Below are 20,716 nucleotides of genomic sequence, written 5' to 3' on the forward strand. Positions count from 1 at the left end.
GCATGCAAAAAACAAACAAATTAGATTAGATTCAAGTTTATTGTCATTACACATGTACAAGTACGCTGCAACGAAAAGTGTTTGGAGCAAGCCTCCGAGCCGCTGCTATTTAAAGTGCCGCCACACATCTGTACTGGCATGCGTCTGAATCTCCTGTCTGTGACAGACACACATTAGCCTGGTCCTACCAGACTCTCGTACATTTAATTTGTACAGAGAGTCTAGCCACTCTCCATTGACAAGCGTTTACTTCCTTGAAGGCGGGTACTCTGTTGAAGTTTAAAACTATTGGATCTGCCCAGAGCCACTCTGGATCTGCCATAACCAATCGCTAACGTTTGGTCGTGACGTATGAGTGGAGACGACAACAACTATCGACTTAGCATCGCTAGCGTTCGCCTTAGCCAACCTATTCACCACTAACGGAGCGAGCTGGAAAATCTAACTTTTCCCAAACCCTGTGGGGAGGAGGGCCACAACATCAGATACGGTTCTAGACCCTTTTTAGGGGGGCTTCAAAACCAATCAAATCAGAGTAGGCGGGCTTTATGTTCACACAGAATGAATTTTAGCAGCACGACTCGACATCAAGTGAGAGAAATGTAAGCTAAGACTCTGCTTCTTTAAGTCAGAAATGTTAAACAAAGACAAAAATATTCAGGCAAATGAATAGCCAACACTTTTGTCTAATTTCGCCAATTTGAATTGAAAATAGGCCAGTGTGATTCATAATGTAATCAACAAACAAGAAATATTAAAACCGTTTTCTTCAGATTAGGCATAAGATTAATAATGAATGTGTACATATTGTAAATTAATATTATTCCATTTGTAGCCTTCAGTAAATAAATAAGAAAGCTCAGCTATTTCATCCTGTATTGGGCATAAGATTAGTAATTAATGTGTTTATTTTGTGAATTAATTTAATAAACTTAAAACTTTAATAAACAGTAAATTAACATGTCTAAGAAAAGTATTCATAAAACATATAAATATCAGTATGTTAATACGTAAAGCATATTTACTTTCTTCTCTGACGAAAATGGAAAAACTATATCAGTTAAAGCTCAGCGTTAGGAGGGGAAGAGACTGGGCAAGATAAAAACAGAGAAAAAAGAGAGATGTGGAGATAAGAGACAAATAATCTACTGCCCAGTGACATGGTTTTCAAGCTACTGTTATCAAATTTTTCGGCCTTCAGAACATCTTAAAATGCACATATGTAGATCAGAGAAATAAACGTTTTCTCGGGGGAGCTTTATAAGTATTACTTTATAAGTATTACTAAACAGCCATCCTATGGATATGCATGTTAGTAAGCTACTAGTTAATAGTGCAATTTGGACCCTAAAATACCCTCACTGGGGGCTAAGCCCCCCTAAAATGAAAATCCTAGAACCGCCCCTCCATGGCCACCAACAAAACTCAAAGATTGTTCTTGCTCCGGCTTTAACTTCTGGATATTCGGCTGCGTTGCCACAACGGAATGAATGGCTTCGCTCACATCTTTCTCCGCCGCCATTACTGAACTACAACTCAAACTAGCGCACGACAGCAACGGCATTGTTCTCAGCCACTCCCTCTGTTCGCTGATTGGATGGAGAACAAAAACAGTGAATATACCGCAAACCCAGACACCGTACTGAAGGAAAATGAAAATTGAGCGGAAGTACGTAGGAGGGCGGAGCCAGTTTAGACACACATGACTCGTCAGACAGCGCACGGCCACATTAAGTTCTCTTTAGCGCTTGAATGGACAAAAACACACATAATTATGCCAAAATGCCAGCTTTGTCGAGTATCCTCATAAGCAAATGAGTTAAATAAAGTCTTAAATGACTGTAAAGAGACATCAGATGTGTGTCAGATCCGGATCCGCATTATGTGCGTCAGGTTTTAAAGTGACAGCAGCCTAATAAACCTGCTGCTGTCTGTCATTAATGTTAATCAGAAAACAAAAAACAAAGAGAAAGTCACTCACTGCTCTTGGCTGAATATTTTTTGTAGCTTTCATAAGGATTAATTTATGTAAAATAGTGTTTGATAACTTTATTCAATTTCTGTATATTTCTCACCTGTTAGATCAAATATTTAACATAACTGTCTTTATGTTGTTTCTACATTAATTTGTATATTAACTGTGAAATTATTACAATATAAAAATATATTAACCACTGTAATGTTTAATCACAATTAATTACAGAAAATGTGCGATTAGTTAATATTTTAATCGATTGACAGCACATTTATAGTATATTTATCATATTATATTAATGTCAGTGTGTTAATATTTTAATCGATTGACAGCACATTTATATTATAATATGAAAAATATAATATACTAATGTCAGTGTGCATATATATATTATGAGAGGGGGGGGGGGGGGGGTAAGATTTGGTTTGTAAGATGCTCACCAAGGCTGCATTTATTTGATAAAAAATGCAGTAAAAACTGTAATATTTTGAAATATTATTACAATTCAAAATAGCCAGTTTCTATTTGAACATATTATAAAATGTAATTTATTCCTGTGATCAAAGGTGAATTTTCAGAATTACTCCAGAATTACATTACTCCAGTCTTCAGTGTCACATGATCCTTCAGAAATCATTCTATGATGATTTGCTGCTCAATAAACTTTTTTTAATATTATCAATGTTAAAAACATCAATGTTGTGCTGCTTTATATTTTTGTGGAAACCATAATAAATTTTTTTTCCAAGATTCTTTGATGAACAGAAAGTTGAAAAGAATAAGCATTTATTGGAAATAGAAATATTTTAGAACATTATAAATGCTTTACTGTCACTATTGATTATTTTAATGCATCATTGATGAATAAAAGTATTAATTTCTTTTTTTATTAAATCTTACTGACCCCCACAAAAATCTTAATGACTATTACTCAGTTGCCTTTAGAAGGACATTTTGAGATTAGACCACTTGGAACTTCAATATCCTGCTCTAGATATTTAATTAAGGAATCACTTATAAATTACTATTTTAACCAGAGGTCGACTATTTTTAAAATCTAGCATAAGAATATATTTCATTGTCTCATTTCTCACTGTGCTCTTGTGATCGATGTTTTAGAGAAATCCGATAATGCAATAGTGTGTGTGTGTGTGTGTGTGCTTGCTGAAAGCGGCCTGCAGACATTGGCGCGTCACAGCCGCGTCCTGTGGAGGACTTTTTGTCCAGGCATGTTGTTTACCGATGCGGCGTTTAGCAACCAGAGCGAGAGAGGGCACACGCTGTAGCTCCCAGTGGGTAGATGTGCCATTGTCCTTACATGCTTAAACACAGCAGCAGAGAGCCGGGGTGCCCAGGGTGCGGTTTGCTCTGTCTCCAAATCAAAAGGCAGAGTGAAATGTATACATTACTGTTCTTTCAGAAAATGTCAAACTGATGAGCATATTCTGGAAACAAGCCTGTCTTTCCTTTTCAGGGCTTTTGCATTGTGTGTCTAGAACTGTGTCTGATAAGAAGCGGCTTCTGACATTTCTATTAAGTGGCTCCTGCTGGATGTGTTAGGCATCTTCAAAGCACAGGAGAGAGAGGGTTCGCTTTTTATAGCTAGCAGCGCACATTAGAGAATGTGTGTGAGAGAGAACAAAAGAAAAAAAAAAAAACGGTAGATCTTGTCTGATCTGAATGGAATACTAGATTAGAAGTGGTTGACAAATGTGTTTTTTTAATGGGAGAGGCTAATGCTAATAACTAGATGATGCATGGCTGATATAGGGTTATGCAATTCATTTAAAACACATATACGTATACAGTGCCCTCCACTAATATTGGCACCCTTGGTAAATATGAGCAAAGGCGGCTGTGAAAATAAATCTGCATTGTTTATCCCTTTGATCTGAAGTAAAACAATTGAAAGTGTGGGGAAATTCCATTATTAAATAAATGCTTTTCTCTAGTTCATGTTGGCCACAATTATTGCAACGTCCTTTTCCCCAAGATGACAGCTCTGAGTTTTCTCCTATAATGCCTGATGAGTTTGGAGAACACCTGACTAGAGACCAGAGACCATTCCTCCATACAGAATATCTCCAGATCCTTCAGCTTCCCAACTCTTTTCTTCGATTCATCACTCCTTTTCTATAGGGTTCAGGTCAGGGGACTGGGACGGCTATGGCAGAAGCTTCATTTTGTGCTGATTTTGATGTTTGTTTTGGATCATTGTCCTGATGGAAGATCCAACCACGGCCCATTATAAGATTTCTAGCAGAGGCTGTCAGGTTTAGATTTTTTTATCTGTTGGTATTTGCTAGAAATGATGCCATGAATCTGAACAAGATGTCCAGGACCTCCAACAAAAAAATAGGCACACAACATTAAAGATCGAGCGGTATTACTTAACCGTGGGAATGGGGTACTTTTTATCCCTGTTTGCAAACCATCTTGAGGGTTTGCTGCCATAAAGCTTATAAAACAAACCCTTTTGTTCCAGTCTGACAACTGAATAGTTTGTTTCTGGATGAGCGAGGAGGATTTTTCTTGAATGCCTCCCAAACAACATGTGGTGATGTAGGTGCTGTTTGATACATTTGTAAGCTTTCTGACCCCGAGACTCAACTAATCCTGCAATTCTCCATCTGTGATCCTTGAGAGTCTTTGTCCACTCAAACTCTCCTCCTCTTGTGCATTAGGACGATATAGACACACGTCCTCTTCCAGGCAGATTCCTAACATCTTTAGTTGATTAAACTTCTTAATTATTGCCCTGATGGTGGAAATGGGAATTTTCAATGCTTTAGCTAATATTCTTACAGCCACTTTCTATTTTTGTGAAGCTCAACAATCTTTTGCTGCACATCAGAACTATATTGTTTGGTTTTACTCATTGTGATGGATGATTAAGGGAATTTGGCCTTGTTTCCTCATATTTATACTCCTGTGAAACAGGAAGTCATGGCTGGACATTGTCATGTTCCTAGTCCACCCTGGGGTGCTAAAAAAAAAAAATATTAATGGGAATATATTTCAGAGATATTTTACTCATAATAGTGAGCCAATAATTGTGGCCAACATGCATTGGAGAAAAACATTTCATAATGTGATTTTCCCCTGACTTTCAATTCTTTTACTCAATGAAAGGTTCAAATTTTGTAATTTTTTTAAACTGAAAGATCAAAAAACAATGCAGATTTATTTTCACAGCCGCCTTTGCTCATATTTACCAAGGGTGTCATTAGTGGAGGGCAGGGGCGCCGCTAGCAATTTTGGGCCCTATGAAAGAATATAAGGTTGGCCCCCTACCGTACCAAACATACAAGCCAACCTATAGCGATCCAAAAACGTTGTCAGCAATTTAATTAGGTATATCTGTGTTAAATAGCACAATACCTGATTCTCATCTCCATCACCTTCTCCTTCCTGACCTGTATATTTCCCTTCCCAAAGCTGAGCATTGGCTGATACAGTCTTTGCAAACTGATTGTTTCTGTCGCTCGTTTAAAGCTTCTATCGTAACACAGCCGTTTAGTTTAGCTACACATCTCATCTTGCACTTCATGGCCGTTAACTGAAGCTTCGCACTGGAATTCGCGCTCAGCAGCTGTGAACATAAAACCCACAGAACTTTGTATATGTTCGATTGATCGTATTTTATTTTGATAATGAACAGGCTGCGATGTCAAATTGGCAGTGCTAGAACTGACATGTGTGCGAGGCACGATCACTTGGATTTTTCCCTCAGTTAGTGGAAACAACTTAATATTCTGTTATTTATAGTCCATTTATAGTCCCATTAAAATGTACTCAGTTTTGATGACCGGATTTAAGCTATACTTCTTTGTCGAATGCGAAGACATCTCTCATTTGACAGTTTACCATCTGATCTCACTCTGTGATTCTAGGCTAGGACAGGACGGAACCATGCAGTGAATGGGGGGAAATGCAGAAATAAGACATCATTTTGTTTTATTTGTTACTCTGGTAGATTATACATTTATAATCTCTATTACGTTACTACTAGTACTGTTACTAGGCTACTAATAAAACCAATCTCTGTGGGCCCCAAAAATGTGTGGGCCCTTAGAATTGTCCTAACTTTCCCCCCCTTAGCGGCGCCCCTGGTGGATGGCACTGTGTACTACTACCGTTCAAAGGTTTTTATACTAGCCTGACGTTGTCATACTCAATACTAGTCAGTATTTGAGTCTGATACTGCTCCGTTGGGCTGTGAACCAGGAAAGACCTCAATTGGATAGACCTACAACCAATCAGAGCAACGGAGCGACGCATAACGTTAGTTGTCAAATGTCAACAGAACTCAACTGCACACAGTGTTGCCAAGAAACCGCGGCCCCCAATTATGTGATATTTAGACCCAGGAACCCAGGCAACCCTGCCCGAAAAACACATTTTACCCCCCAAACGCCTTTTTTTCCCGGAGAACCCCCCCAGAAAGCTATTGGGCTTGTTTTGGGCTAGTTTTGAGTAGCAATTGGGCAGGTTTTGTTGTGAAAACTTGGTAACCCTGTGCACGCGCGCAGGAAGAAATGAGTGTAAACGATGTTTGCCAGTGTTGTAAAAAGAATTTAAGGATACACAGAGTACTTACTTACCAACACGATCATCATTTCTGAGAGAAATAGTGAAGGTGAATGCATATATACGAACAAGTTCTCCGATTAGGATTAGAACAAATTCAACCCAAGCGCTCTTTGGTGACGTGGATGCTTACGTTACTGTTGATCATCTGTTCATCATCGTCTAAAGCCCGCCCTGACAATTTGATCGGTCCGAACAGCTTCTGTTCAGGCATAGTTGCTCTACAACGGATCGAGTCCAGACCGAACTGCCGACCTCAAATGATGTTGTGCGGGGGTAAGTTCGGCTGGCATCCAGGCTATTTTTATACAAGAAATTAATTATTTTATCCAGCTATAATGTATTAAAGTGATGGTAAATACATTTTAAATGTTTTAAAAAATGTCTATTTAAAAAAAAATGCTGTTCTTTTGAACATTCTATTCATCAAAGACGTGGGTAAAAAAGTATCACAGTTTCAACAAAAATATGACAACACCGATGTTTTCAACATTGATGATAATAATAAATGTCACTATTCACTACTTGAACACAGCAAAGTATAAAAAAATATCAAATTTAGTGTAAAAATGTCAAAAACTAATCATGTGTCAACAGAGATTAAAATCTCAGATAATGGAAAGGTGGATTCAAGAGCATTGCATTGTGGGATACAGTATCCCACACAGGAATACCTTAAAGGAAGTCACTCGTTGCCCATCTTGGTAATGCGGTCGGCAGCTTTCAGCCGTATTTCCATCTGCTTAGAAAGGAAGGGACAGATGAAAATCAATGTCAATTTGACAGTACTATCACACATTCTGCTGCTAAATCTCAAAAAGACAGACAAAATTTTATTTTTCAGGCTTCTCTAGATAATGCACAAGAGTAAACTAACAGATAATTTACTTTTTAAACTGAAAGCAGCCACAATATTAAGCTTTATGATTTCATCCAGTCAATGCACAGGAATAATATGCATATGAAATAGTAAGAGTACAAAGGTAGTGTCTAGATAATGCACATCCACACCCAAGACTAAACTAACAGATAATTGACTCACTAAACCGCCAAACGTGATCTTTTAACACAGACATTTAAAAAGACGTAAAGATTGATTTGTGCTTCAATTGATAGGTGAGTGAAATTATATTTATATGTGCCATTTTCTTAAAATGTTCTGTCTAAAAGTGACACAAAAGCCAGTTAAGATAAAATTGGCAGCGGCTGTTTACACTATTGGTGAAAATAGCATATTTTCTTAGCTATAGTCGCTGTTTATTCAAAGTTTAAATAGCAATAGATTCTATTTAAACGAAGTGAAAAAGCAGCATTTTCTTAGCGAGATGCTATGCTACACTAAGGCTGTGTCCGAAATCTGGAAAACGCTGCCTTCAGAGGACACATTTCAAGGCAGGAAGGCTTCAAGGCACGTCTGAATCCAATGTTAGCTTCACTTCTTGTCTCCTGAGAGTCCTTCATCTGATCTAATTTCGAAGGCAGCATATTTGTATCCTTTGCTGCCTTTGCTATCCCACAATCCCGTGAAAGTTGAGATTGGGGGGGGGGCGTCCGAAAGTTGCGTTTGCAGGTCAGTTTGTGTGTAACATTTTCCACTTCGGATGTCATTTATAGCCAGTGATGGGAATAACGGCGTTACAGATAAACGGCGTTACTAACGGAATTATTTTTTTCAGTAACGAGTAATCAAACGAATTACTGTTTCTCCCGTTACAACGCCGTTAGCGTTACTGAGGAAAAAAATGCGGCGTTAGTCGCGTTACTATAATTGAGCTCACTGAAGCGCTTTTCATCCGAACAGGCTCTCTGTCAGTCGGACCTGCAACTTGTGTGTGTGTGCGCGCGCACTAGCCATGCGTGTTGGGGGTGGGTGGGGTGGTATACATAACTGATGATGATTGGTGGGTGGGAGACAAGGTTGAAGTTGATAGGTTGAGTTCACACCTATTTTTTTCACGGTCTTTGGTTCACAGACACACACACACACACACCAATGACGCACACGCATATGCACATTCAGCGATGGTCCAACGACTTCAAAGGTAGCGTTCGCAAACTGGAAGTATAAGCGCTACTTTTCCCTCGTTGAGGTGAAAGGTAAGAATATTTAAGTAACGTGCAACTTATGCCCAGGAAGAAAGAGTCTCTCCACGACGATTGCAAGTGATTCTGAAGCGCCTCACATCATCATATGCCACAAAATTAGTGGCTAAAAACCCAGGTGATAACGTGAGCTCCACTACCAAAGGAAAGTATAGTACTGATAATATTTACACAATATTTACACTATAGTAGGCCTACTGATAATATTTACAATAATGCATTGAATTTGATAGGTGTCTCTCACATTGTCCCACAGTAACATTACAATAGTGTACATTAATGTACAATGTTTTATAATAATAATTTATTCTAGTGTCCAATTCATTCATTTAACATATCTAATATTGGGGGCATCCAAGTTATTTGACATATTTGAACATTTGGAGAAAAAAAAAAAAAGTAACGCAGTAATTACTTTCCCTGGTAATTAGTTACTTTTATAATGATGTAACTCAGTTACTAACTCAGTTACTATTTGTAAGAAGTAACTAGTAACTATAACTAATTACTTTTTTTAAGTAACGTGCCCAACACTGTTTATAGCAAGATATTACTTCTGCAGTAATTAAATATTTGTTTAGTTCTCACCAAAGCTCTCTCTATTTTGCTGTAGATCATTAAACTGTTATACTCCCTTAGAAGTCTGTTCGAAATCAGTTTCGTGAGGTGCCTTGATGCACAAACGCTGCCTTAAAAGTCATTGTTTGATAAGGCAGCGAGGCAACGAGTCACTGCCTAGGCTTTCGGACGCAGCCTAAATGAAAACAGCGATTCGATTTACACTATGTAAAAATAGCACTATTTCCATTGCAATAGGTGTAGATATTAGTAAGATGCTATTTATACTTATAGAAAGTGACAGATACTATTTGCACCTCAGTGTTGTGTATATTGCAGGGTTGCAATAACAGAGTGTTAATTATTATATTTATTAAAATGATTAAATGGACGCCACCTTATTGGGACAATAAAGCCCTCCCTACACCTACATCTAACCCTAACCGATAAACACTTAATTACATGTTAGACACTTTATTTCCACTTTTTGAACATTTTCTTTTATTTTTATTGAAAATAAATGCCTCTCTTAACTTATATGCTGTGGTGGAAAGAGTACTGAAAAAGCATACTCAAAAAAAAAGTACTGTTACTTGTCAAAAAATGTAGTGCTAGTAGAGTAAAAGTACCTGTCCTAAATACTACTCAAAGTAGGAGTAAAAAGTAGCCCTTTTAAAAGTACTCAAGAGTAGTGAGTAGTGAGTATTATGCTATGAATGTTATTCCACCTTATACCCTGCAAATTAAAAATGTATCTTACTCTTTTATGGATGATTCTCAGCAAGAACAAAAAAACATGAGATCAACAGTATTTCAATATTTCTCCAAGTTTTATTTTTGACTGCTAGCACTAAAAATACAGCCGTGTAATATTTGAGAAAGCAACCAATAATCTGGTAACATTTATGGCAACCGTTCTGTAGAGGTTTTCTTGCGGCTAATTGAAAAAAGGTTGCAAAGCGTTGTACATTAACAATGTTACGTTAAAAAAAGCCGCTCTTTTTTTTCAAGACGCATTCATTGTACAGCTTTAATTTCAATGGATGTTTTCTCTGTAAAAAGATTACACTTCAGAAATCAGAATCAAGTAACTCACAATTTTCACCACTGATTATTTTTTTGTTTGCAATTAAAAACTAACCAGATTTAAATTATTATTTTAAAAGTTATTTGCTTTATACATGGACTAAAATTTAAAATCGCCATGTGAGAACACATTACATTAAAATATGCACTTCAATAAGCTGACAGAAAGCAGGTTAATGCGTTTACATGCCGAGCAAAATCGATGTAAGGGACACAAATCTAGCAGTGACGATTGGTTAATGCCTAATGCACTTTGAAGCCTAAACAATCAAGCTAAATGAAGTGTTTCCAGCAGATGGCACCGGCCCTGTCCCAAATGGCACCCTAAACCCTCACAGTCTTCCTCTGAGTCCGCACTTTCACGACGTAATGCCGCTTTGACTGCCGGGAAGAAGTCCGCTGCATAACCCGCACGGCTGAAGTGCGCATCGAGGGCGCATATCGACCTCAAAGGGGGCGCTCGCGAGCACCCTTCTGAGACCTAAAATGACAAATGGGACACCCTACGGTCTAGTGGACTTGACGGACACGCATCGGCCATTGTAAGTCAACAAGACCGAAAGTGCACATGAAGTGTGCGATTTGGGACAGGGCCAGGGGCCTCATTTATAAACGTTGCGTACGCACAAAAGAAGGCGTACGCCACTCTCTACGCAATAATTGGTATTTATAAAAAGCAAACTTGACGGGAAAATGTGCGGTCCTACACGTAAGCTCTGACCCAGGCGTACGCACAAAAACGAATGAAATGAGAAATGGCGACACCGTCGGCAGATGGAATAAACACGTGAAAGTGTGAGATACTGTAGAACGTTGTGTAAAAGAAATGGCAATACTGACTCATAAATAACTTGAAGACTTCACAAAGCAAGTATTACAATTAACAGCCTACACGAACACCCGTTTGATCGATCTGCAGTGTAAAAAACAAAATCAAACGAAAATTACAACAGAAATGAAAAAAAAAAAAAAAAAGTGAAATATGTTCTGCAACAATATTGGCATGTTATGCAATTCATCCTCATAAATAATATGGTAAACAGAACGAAATAATGTACACAACTGATATTCTCGTCAATGTGTCCGTCTGGCGGAGCAGATATAGATGCAATTAGATAGACAGATAATTAGGGAGATATATAGATAAATAGATAGATAGATGTATTAATTGTCCACTGGGGAAAGTTGTTTTCATAGTAAAAATTTCTTCATCAGTTACGGAACCATGGTATTCATGCAAATGCCTTTAGTTTGTTTTATTTTCGATAAAAGAACATATGACGTATGTCTCAACCATCCAGAAAGCTGCAAGAAATTACATTTGCACTGAACTATTTCCCATTTCCACATAGATAGGGATTAATAGGGATTCCCCAATAATTGCCGGCAGTCTCTCATCAGGAGGGCTCAGCTCCGGTGTCCCCTTTCCCCCACCCGTGGCAGACACACTCTGGCGATGTAGCGCTAGACGCTTTTTTGCCTCGACTTTGATGTCCGACCATTTCTTTTTTATTTCGGGCCACAGTCCGAGGTTGTGAGGCAACAGCATTTACGGCGTCTGCAACCTTTTGCACCTCAAGTGCCTTTTTGGCATTAGTAATGCCCACACTGTGGGGCATTTTCTCCTCTTTTCCACCTCGCCAACGATAATTTCTACTTCACATTGAGTGAAGTTACGTTTTTTTGATTTCCTCTCTGTATTTGCCATGATTTCGCAATCGATGGATATTAACTTGCGGGCGTTTCCCGGACTATTTATGGGCAACTATGGGCGTGACATGAAGCCGCAAAAGCTGCGCTACATTTAGAATTGATTGTGATTTATTAAGGGAAAACTGCGTAGGATGTGCGTGCGCACGGTTTTATAAATCCGAATATTTCGGTGCGTACGCACGTCCTATGTTTCATCCGTACGCCACTTCTGACGCAAATCCTACGCAAAGTTTTATAAATGAGGCCCCAGAATACGTACATTTGTGCGTGTATTAGAAAATGTAATATTCTGCAGTCCATTTTTAGTAATTGTTTAAGGCAACTTCACGATTTCAGTCATCATACAGTAACCAGCAACAACCCCCTTTCATAAAGCGCGCGTGCCTCTCACTCTAGGCTGGTCGCTATCATGGTTGATTTGAAGGGACTCGGGAGTCACACACATGACGCATGGAGTCATTACACTGATTATTCGTCTTAGCCAATCACGTTGACAGGAAAAAAATAAACAATGTAGCGACGGCAGGTTTAGGGAAAATAGCGCAGTAAAAGTATCGATACGGCACTTAAAATGTACTCAAGTAAAAGTACACTGTTTTTAAACTACTTAATAAAGTACAATTTTGTATGGCCCATCCAGACGTCAGTGGGCGGAGTATTTGGGAAAGTTCCCAAAGTGACTATTCATGCTGAAATGCTGTCGATAGAGCTGAACTGGTGTTGAACCCTGAGCGTTCATTTAATACTGTTCTTTTGATCCATTAAAAAGAGAAAGCGCCTCTCCTCCCTCCTCTGCTCCACTGGAAGAACCCACAATGCTTTGTGTCTGCTTCTTCATGGTGAGATTCAGAAAGGTGTCAGATCCCTTATGAACAGCTGTGTCAGGCATTTTAGCCAATTGAGTTTAATGTCACCTGCAGTTCAGTCACGTCTCTCTTATTTAAAGCAGAATCACTCGGTGGGTCTGACATTTACCCGGGAAGCGGCCCAGCTGAGAGCCTGCTGATTTTTGAGATAAACTATAACTTAAATGGACTTTGATGCAGTACAGCGGTGACGTTTTTGCCATTTTATAAAACATGAGACAATCGTAAGCAAAAATGAATAATTAAAATAAACTATATTTGCATTTCCTGAAGGAAACATCAGTGCTTATAAAGGTAAAGGTTGAGAACTTTTCAGGACTGCACCAAGCCAAAATCAATCGTAAATATTACAAAGAGTAAAGATAAAGCGTCAAACATGGTCTTCGTGCATTCATTCTAATGGCTTGTTTTCCCCCATGGCATATGGCGGATATGACGTTTTGTGGGCGTTCCCTGTAATGCCGACCAAGTCTATCAAACGTTTCACACACCGTGAGAAAAAAGGTGATGCTGCAATGTATATTATGAGAAAATGTAAGTGTTTTTTGACCTTGGATGCATTAAACCTATTGTAGACCTCAACACAATTAGGAGCCTTTAAAAATAGCATAATAGAGGCATTTTAAACCATTTAGAGCAATTCAAATCCTGTATTCTGTGATCTTTAAAGAAAGGCAAAAGAACAAACAGTTGTTATCTAACAAGAGGTCGGAGGGAAAAGAACAGCATATACCTGACATCATCTGATTCATAATCATAATCTCCAGAGAGAGTGAGCGCTGATAATCCGCACGCATAGACTCTGACCTAAACTGACTTTGCTTGCCTAGAAAAACGTATAAAAGACACAATCAACATCTGAAATCCCATGCATATACTGTAGATAGATCTCCAGGGAGGCACATAGTGATATGGCTTCTGTGACACAGAAGGGCAAAATCTGTGTTCTACATGTATGATGTTCCTAACCTGAATGTGACCTTTGTTCTCCAGGTAAGAATGATATATTTGGAGAGATGATCCACCTGTACGCTAAGCCCGGGAAATCGAACGCAGACGTCAGAGCACTCAGCTACTGCGACCTGCACACCATCCAGAGAGAAGAGCTGCTGGAGGTTCTGGACATGTATCCAGAGTTCGCAGACTATTTCCTCACCAATCTGGAGCTGACCTTCAACCTGCGGGATGAAAATGCAAAGGTACTTCCCATCAAACACAAGAAATAATGTAGAAAACAGATGAAATTTAAGCATTTATCAGTCACCAGAGATCATTATTGCGTGTTGTTGTTGGGCTCCTTCTCTTCAGAGCACTTTTTCACAAGCTAGTGATTCAGACGGAGAGGATACGAAGAGCCGAAGGAAGATCTCCTTTAAACGCAAACCATCAAAAGGTGAATATGATTGATTGATTACAGTACACCATGCAACTGTTGCAGGAACTTTGGGTAAAATGCTTACAGATTTCACTGTTTGGTCTGTATCATTCTCAGTTCAGGGGTGCGTTTTTTCTCATACAACAATTAAACTTGCTGGCCGGGCAATGTGTATATACACCGACCAGGCATAACATTATGACCTAATAGTGTGTTGATCCAAAACAGCCCTGACCCGTCGAGGCATTGACTCCTCTAGACCCCTGAAGGTGTGCTGTAGTATCTGGCACCAAAATGTTAGCAGCAGATCCTTTAAGTCCTGTAAGTTGCGAGGTGGGGCCTCCATGGATCGGACTTGTTTGTTCAGTACATCCCACAGATGCTCGATTGGATTGAGATCTGGGGAATTTGGAGGCCAAGTCAACACCTCAAACTCGTTGTTGTGCTCCTCAAACCATTTGTGCTTTGTGGCGGCGCATTATCTGCAGAAAGAGCCACAGCCACCAGGGAATACCGTTTCCATGAAAGGCTGTACATGGTCTGCAACAATGCTGGTACGTGTCAAAGTAACATCCACATGGATGGCAGGACCCAACGTTTCCCAGTAGAACATTGCCCAAAGCATCACTGATTCCGTTCTGATACTCACGTGCCACTGTTGGTGCTTTGGGTGGTGGACAGGGGTCAGCATGGGCACCCTGACTGGTCTGCGGCTATGCCGCCCCATACGCAACACACTGTAATGCTCTGTGTATTCTGACACCTTTCTATCAGAACCAGCATTAACTTCTTGATCAATTCGAGCTCCAGTAGCTTGTCTGTTTGATCGGATCACACGGGCCAGCCTTCGCTCCTCATGTGCATCAATGAGCCTTGGCCGCCCATGACCCTATCGCCGGTTCCTTCCTTTTGAAGATGCTCTGACCCAGTCGTCTAGCCATCACAATTTGGCCCTTGTCAAACTCGCTCAAATCCTTACGCTTGCTCATTTTTCCTTCTTCTAACACATCAACTTTGAGGACAAAATGTTCACTTGCTGCCTAATATATCCCACCCACTAGCCGGTGATAATCAGCGTTATTCACTTCACTTGTCAGTGGTCATAATGTTATGCCTGATCCGTGTCTGTAAGCAGATGCATATTTAAAATAACAATCATCAACATTAAACAGCATCTCCATCTGTGTTTTGATCATCGTTCTGAATTGCTCAAAATGTTACTTTTTTATTAAACTTACCCACATTCAAGTGTTGATAAAAATGCATGAAGCAATTTTTTAAAAAGCAGATTCTCTGTTCTTTCTTCTGATATATTTCAGTTTCAGATATTCATACAACAAAATATTCTGGGGGCCATGACATTTTTGCACAAATGTTCAAAAACCCTGGTGGTGGCTGGCTTTTTTTTTTTTTTTTTTTACGCTGGCTGGGAAATAATTAAGATGCATTGTTGTCGTGTCATTATTACTGGATAAACTGTTATTTTTACAGCTGTAATTATGATGAAGATCTAGATCTCTGGTGAGCCTTTAAACACCGTTTTAAAACACTTAACGTGGAAAAACATTTAACGTGGCTTAAATGCACAACTCCAACGACCAGGGAGAACCAGATTTATGGTCAAAAAAATTGCCTACTCCATAGTCCAAGGAGAAAGACAATATTTTTTTAATGTGATTTGACCTAATTGACGCCTATTACAAGGAAACAGCTTAACGCTGCTTAATGTACTGAGACATGGAAAGAACATTGTTTTGCACCTCACTGATAATAAAACCTCTCTATAGATGAGCCCCTAATCTTACGTCTCGCGTACTATAATAAAACATGAGCAGTGAAAAGAACTGTAATGTATAACAATGATTATGACATCACCCTTATGATTGTAGACAGTGTTTATGATTTATGTTCAAGGGCTAAGAGAAATTCTGTGCTACTACATTATTGCTTTGGTATGTTTAAACTATTTCTTTATAGCAGGCTTCTATGGGAAGACAATGGTAATAATAAGGTTTAATTTGTTATTTACACTAGTAAACATGAACGAGCAATGAACAATACTTCTGCAGTAATTATTAATGTTAATATTTACTAATACATTTTTAAAATCAAAAGTTGGATCTGTTAACATTAGTTAATGAACTGTGAACTAACATGAACAAACAATGAAGAATTGTGTTTTTATTAACTAACAACAAAGATTAATACATTCGGTAAAAATGCATTAAAGGTGCAGTGTGTAATATTTATGAGGATCTATTGACAGAAATGCAAATGATATTTTTTCAATAAATTTTCAGTGGTGTATAAAGACCTTACATAATGAGCCAATATGCTTTTATTACCTTAGAATGAGCCGTTTCTATCTACACACACCGCGGGTCCACTTACAGTGAAGCCGCCATTTTGTGCCGCCATGTTTCTACAGTAGCCCTAAACGGACAGCACTCTGTAGAGAGCTAGTCACTCACTGCTGTCTCAGACGACCTTTTTGTCATGTGTCGGCCACCATAGCTTCTCTATGTGCTTCGAAAGGGAGGGGTGAGCAATTGCAATTCAAAACCTCACCACTAGATGCCGCTAGAATTCACACACTGCACCTTTAAGTAATGAGACAAATTACTGTAGTGTTACCAAATAAAATGCATTGGTTTTTGTCCAATTATATTCATGAATGAAACGTGAATGAAACAATGAAACATTCAGTAAAAACGCCGAACTTAATATATTTTATTTAGCCAAAATGTTAATTAATGTAGGTCAATTAGGGCTGCACGATTAATCGGAAAAAAATCACGATCTCGATTCAAACATAAATGCGATCTCATTTCTTAATGTTGGCGATTCACTTCCGTGTATTTCCCTCAGATCATGCTGCGTTCACGCGTTATTGGTCACACCAGAGCTTGTCACACTCACACAATAACAAAACACTAACCAATCAATCATAAATCTCCACTTCTCTCCTCTCCCTCATTGGCCATGCTTCGCTTTTACTGACGTGTAACAAGACGGCAGAGCAGACCTAAACGGAGTCAGATTTGTAGCGGTAAGATGTAAAAATTAACCGCAAACTGTGCACACGCGCACGGCAGAGAGGGAGAGAGAGCGAGAGACCTTGCGTGTGTGTGCTGGTGTGCACCTAATGAAGCGCATGTAAGATGGAGAGCATCCTGATTGGCTTGTTTCGGTAAGTCAACCAATCAATTGGCTTTATGCACAGCTGCACTACTTCCTGAACTTCAGCCAGCTCCTTTGTTTCCTGTCTGCCATTATTGGACAAACTGATTAATCCAGGTGTGCCTGACCTCTGTAGTAACAACAACAATAATCAGACACACCTGGATTAATCAGTTTGTCCAATAATGGCAGACAGGAAACAAAGGAGCTGGCTGAAGTTCAGGAAGTAGTGCAGCTGTGCATAAAGCCCATTGTCAGTGTGGGCGGGCTTTTATCTCTTCTCCCGAACCGAATTAATCAGTTCAGTGTATCTAGAAACTGGAGCGCATGGCAGAGGGAGAGTGCCCCAAAAAACGAAAGTATAAAGTATAAACATAATGACAATCTTGCACGCTGTACAGTTTGTTACTGACATGTTATGTTTGAGTTAAACAAGTTTCATTTCATGTGCATATTTTTCAGGTCGGCTAGTTGCCAAGGCTACATGAAAACAACAAACTCCTTAGACCTGTTTAAAGTTGCAATGAAATATAAATAAAAGCAGTTTACATAAATAGTAAAAGCAGCTTATGTAAATAGTAAAAGTGATCTACATAATTTTACATTTTTTTTTTTTTACAAATAATTGCATAGGCCTATAGAAATTATATATTAATGATATATTATATTATAATATACAAGTAAAGTCATGTTCTGTGGTGAAATTCGGGATACTTTTCCTCCTTTCATGTTTTTTTTTTTTTTTTTGGCGTACCTCCCTGAAATGACTTTTTTCAGGTTGGGATGTCTGTAACACTGTCTTAGTACATTAAGCCACGTTAAGCGTTTTCTTATAACATTTTTTTTATTTATAGTTTTAATTTTTTACAAAAACGCAAAAACAAAATGAAACAACGAAATAAGACAACAAAAACCCTCTCTCCACAAGGCAAGATATTAAATAATCATAAAAATAGAAATAAACAGTAATAAGCATATATTTACATCTAGTCTGTCTACATTTGTTGTTTCTACATTTTAATTTAATTGTAACTAATTACTTTTATTTAAAATTGATTCTTTTTTTTTTTTAAGTATAAGATAAAATGAGAATCGTGTAAGAGAATCGTGATCTCAATTCCCATGGAGAAAAATCGTGATTCACATTTTAGCAAGAATCGTGCAGCCCTAAGGTCAATATAATGTTTTTGGCTTGATTTCAACATAAACATAAACTAAATTAGCGTTTAAAGTATTTTTTTTCCCCCAGTGTACTTTGTACATCTGATTTATAGCCAGATCACTTTTTGCTTAAAACATGTTTGGACCGTGTTGTTTTTCATTCTGTCTGATCTTGTACCCATGACCGATCATCCCGTAGGAGTAAGCCTCAAAGAAGCGGACAGCGAGTGCAGAACGGAGCGGCAAGAGTCTCGTCTCAGCTCTAAGAGAAGCTCTGAGGACCGTCACACCTCCAGAGAGGAACAGCAAAGGCTTCTGGGAGCAGCAATAATAGAGTACCCATCCGTACAGAGCTACACCTCCACGCCGGGATGCAGTCCTTCAGCCGAGGATGCTGAAAAAAAGACATGTGATGGTGAGGTTTTAGTGCTAGTTCATCTTAACACCATATCCTAAACATGTGTCATTGTTGTCCGTCACAAACCTGAAGGGACAAATATGCACACACAAAATCACAGGGTAAAGCCACTCCATCAATTCATCCTAAATAGAACAATGATGCAATGATACATTTTAGTGTTTAAGTGTTTCATTACATGGTACATGGTGGTCATAAAGGGATGGACATGGTCAGAAACAATGCTCAGGTAGGCCGTGGCATTTAAACGATGCCCAATTGGCACTAAGGGGCCTAAAGTGTGCCAAGAAAACATCCCCCACACCATTACACCACCACCACCAGCCTGCACAGTGGTAACAAGGCATGATGGATCCATGTTCTCATTCTGTTTATGCCAAATTCTGACTCTACCATCTGAATGTCTCAACAGAAATCGAGACTCATCAGACCAGGCAACATTTTTCCAGTCTTCAACTGTCCAATTTTGGTGAGCTTGTGCAAATTGTAGCCTCTTTTTCCTATTTGTAGTGGAGATGAGTGGTGCCCGGAGGGGTCTTCTGCTGTTGTAGCCCATCCGCCTCAAGGTTGTGTGTGTTGTGGCTTCACAAATGCTTTGCTGCATACCTCGGTTGTAACGAGTGGTTATTTCAGTCAAAGTTGCTCTTCTATCAGCTTGAATCAGTCGGCCCATTCTCCTCTGACCTCTAGCATCAACAAGGCATTTTCGCCCACAGGACTGCCGCATACTGGATGTTTTTCCCTTTTCACACCATTCTTTGTAAACCCTAGAAATGGTTGTGCGTGAAAATCCCAGTAACTGAGCAGATTGTGAAATACTCAGACCGGCCCGTCTGGCACCAACAACCATGCCACGCTCAAAATTACTTAAATCACCTTTTTCCCATTCTGACATTCAGTTTGGAGTTCAGGAGATTGTCTTGACCAGGACCACACCCCTAAATGCATTGAAGAAAACTGCCATGTGATTGGTTGATTAGATAATTGCATTAATGAGAAATTGAACAGGTGTTCCTAATAATCCTTTAGGTGAGTGTAGATTAATTGAGACTTGTTACAGCGCTTGCATATTGAAACAATAGAAACCATCAATTAATTATTTAAAGTGTTTTCACTACAAATAATGAACAATTGTTTGCCCAGCTTGAACAATGCCCAGTGTGCAATTTTTATCATGGGCAATTTAAGTTTTCAATTAAAAACAACAAAACTACTCAAAACCATTAAGGATTACACATCAGTTTTTAAATATATACACATTTTTGTCAGCTTTATACCTCGGCGTGTGTGTGTTTCGGCAGGAGACACGGGACGAGGGCTAACGTACTGGTGACCGCGGGGGAAACACGCTGAAAAAAAAAAAAGTTACTGCAACGTGTTTAAACACTGCAACGAGTTTAATAGATGATACCAAGATGAGATATTTAACGTTACCTTCAACCCACTCGGATTCCTGGATGGTTTCCAACAACGCACTAGCCGAGTCTTTCGTTACCGCTGCACCAGAAAAGGACGGTCTGTGTCCCAACAACGCGCCCAGGCGGTCATACCACTTGTTGATACGCCGGTCGGAACCGCTCCGGTTGTTATGATCCTTTAATTTCTTGTAATCTTGTCTCAATTTCTTCAACTTCTCTCTGCACTGTTTTCCAGTGTGACTGGAACCGAGTCGATATCTTCAGGTATACCTT

The 20,716-nt window shown here is 39.1% G+C and overlaps 1 protein-coding gene across 1 annotated transcript in view; it reads left to right on the forward strand.

Annotated features, from left to right (window-relative positions):
• Positions 1-20,716, forward strand: part of LOC307128781 (potassium voltage-gated channel subfamily H member 7) — a gene marked incomplete at its 3' end in the record, with an annotated part of 183,975 nt that overhangs the window by 142,229 nt on the left and 21,030 nt on the right. The window contains exons 10-12 of the mRNA XM_079820724.1: positions 13,885-14,090; positions 14,200-14,284; positions 18,807-19,033. Of these exons, the coding sequence (XP_079676850.1) occupies positions 13,885-14,090; positions 14,200-14,284; positions 18,807-19,033 (518 nt within the window). The remainder of the gene's footprint in view (positions 1-13,884; positions 14,091-14,199; positions 14,285-18,806; positions 19,034-20,716) is intronic.

The sequence above is a fragment of the Gobio gobio genome (genome assembly GCF_949357685.1).
Source record: "Gobio gobio genome assembly, chromosome: 7".
In the NCBI taxonomy this organism is placed as follows: Eukaryota; Metazoa; Chordata; class Actinopteri; order Cypriniformes; family Gobionidae; genus Gobio; species Gobio gobio.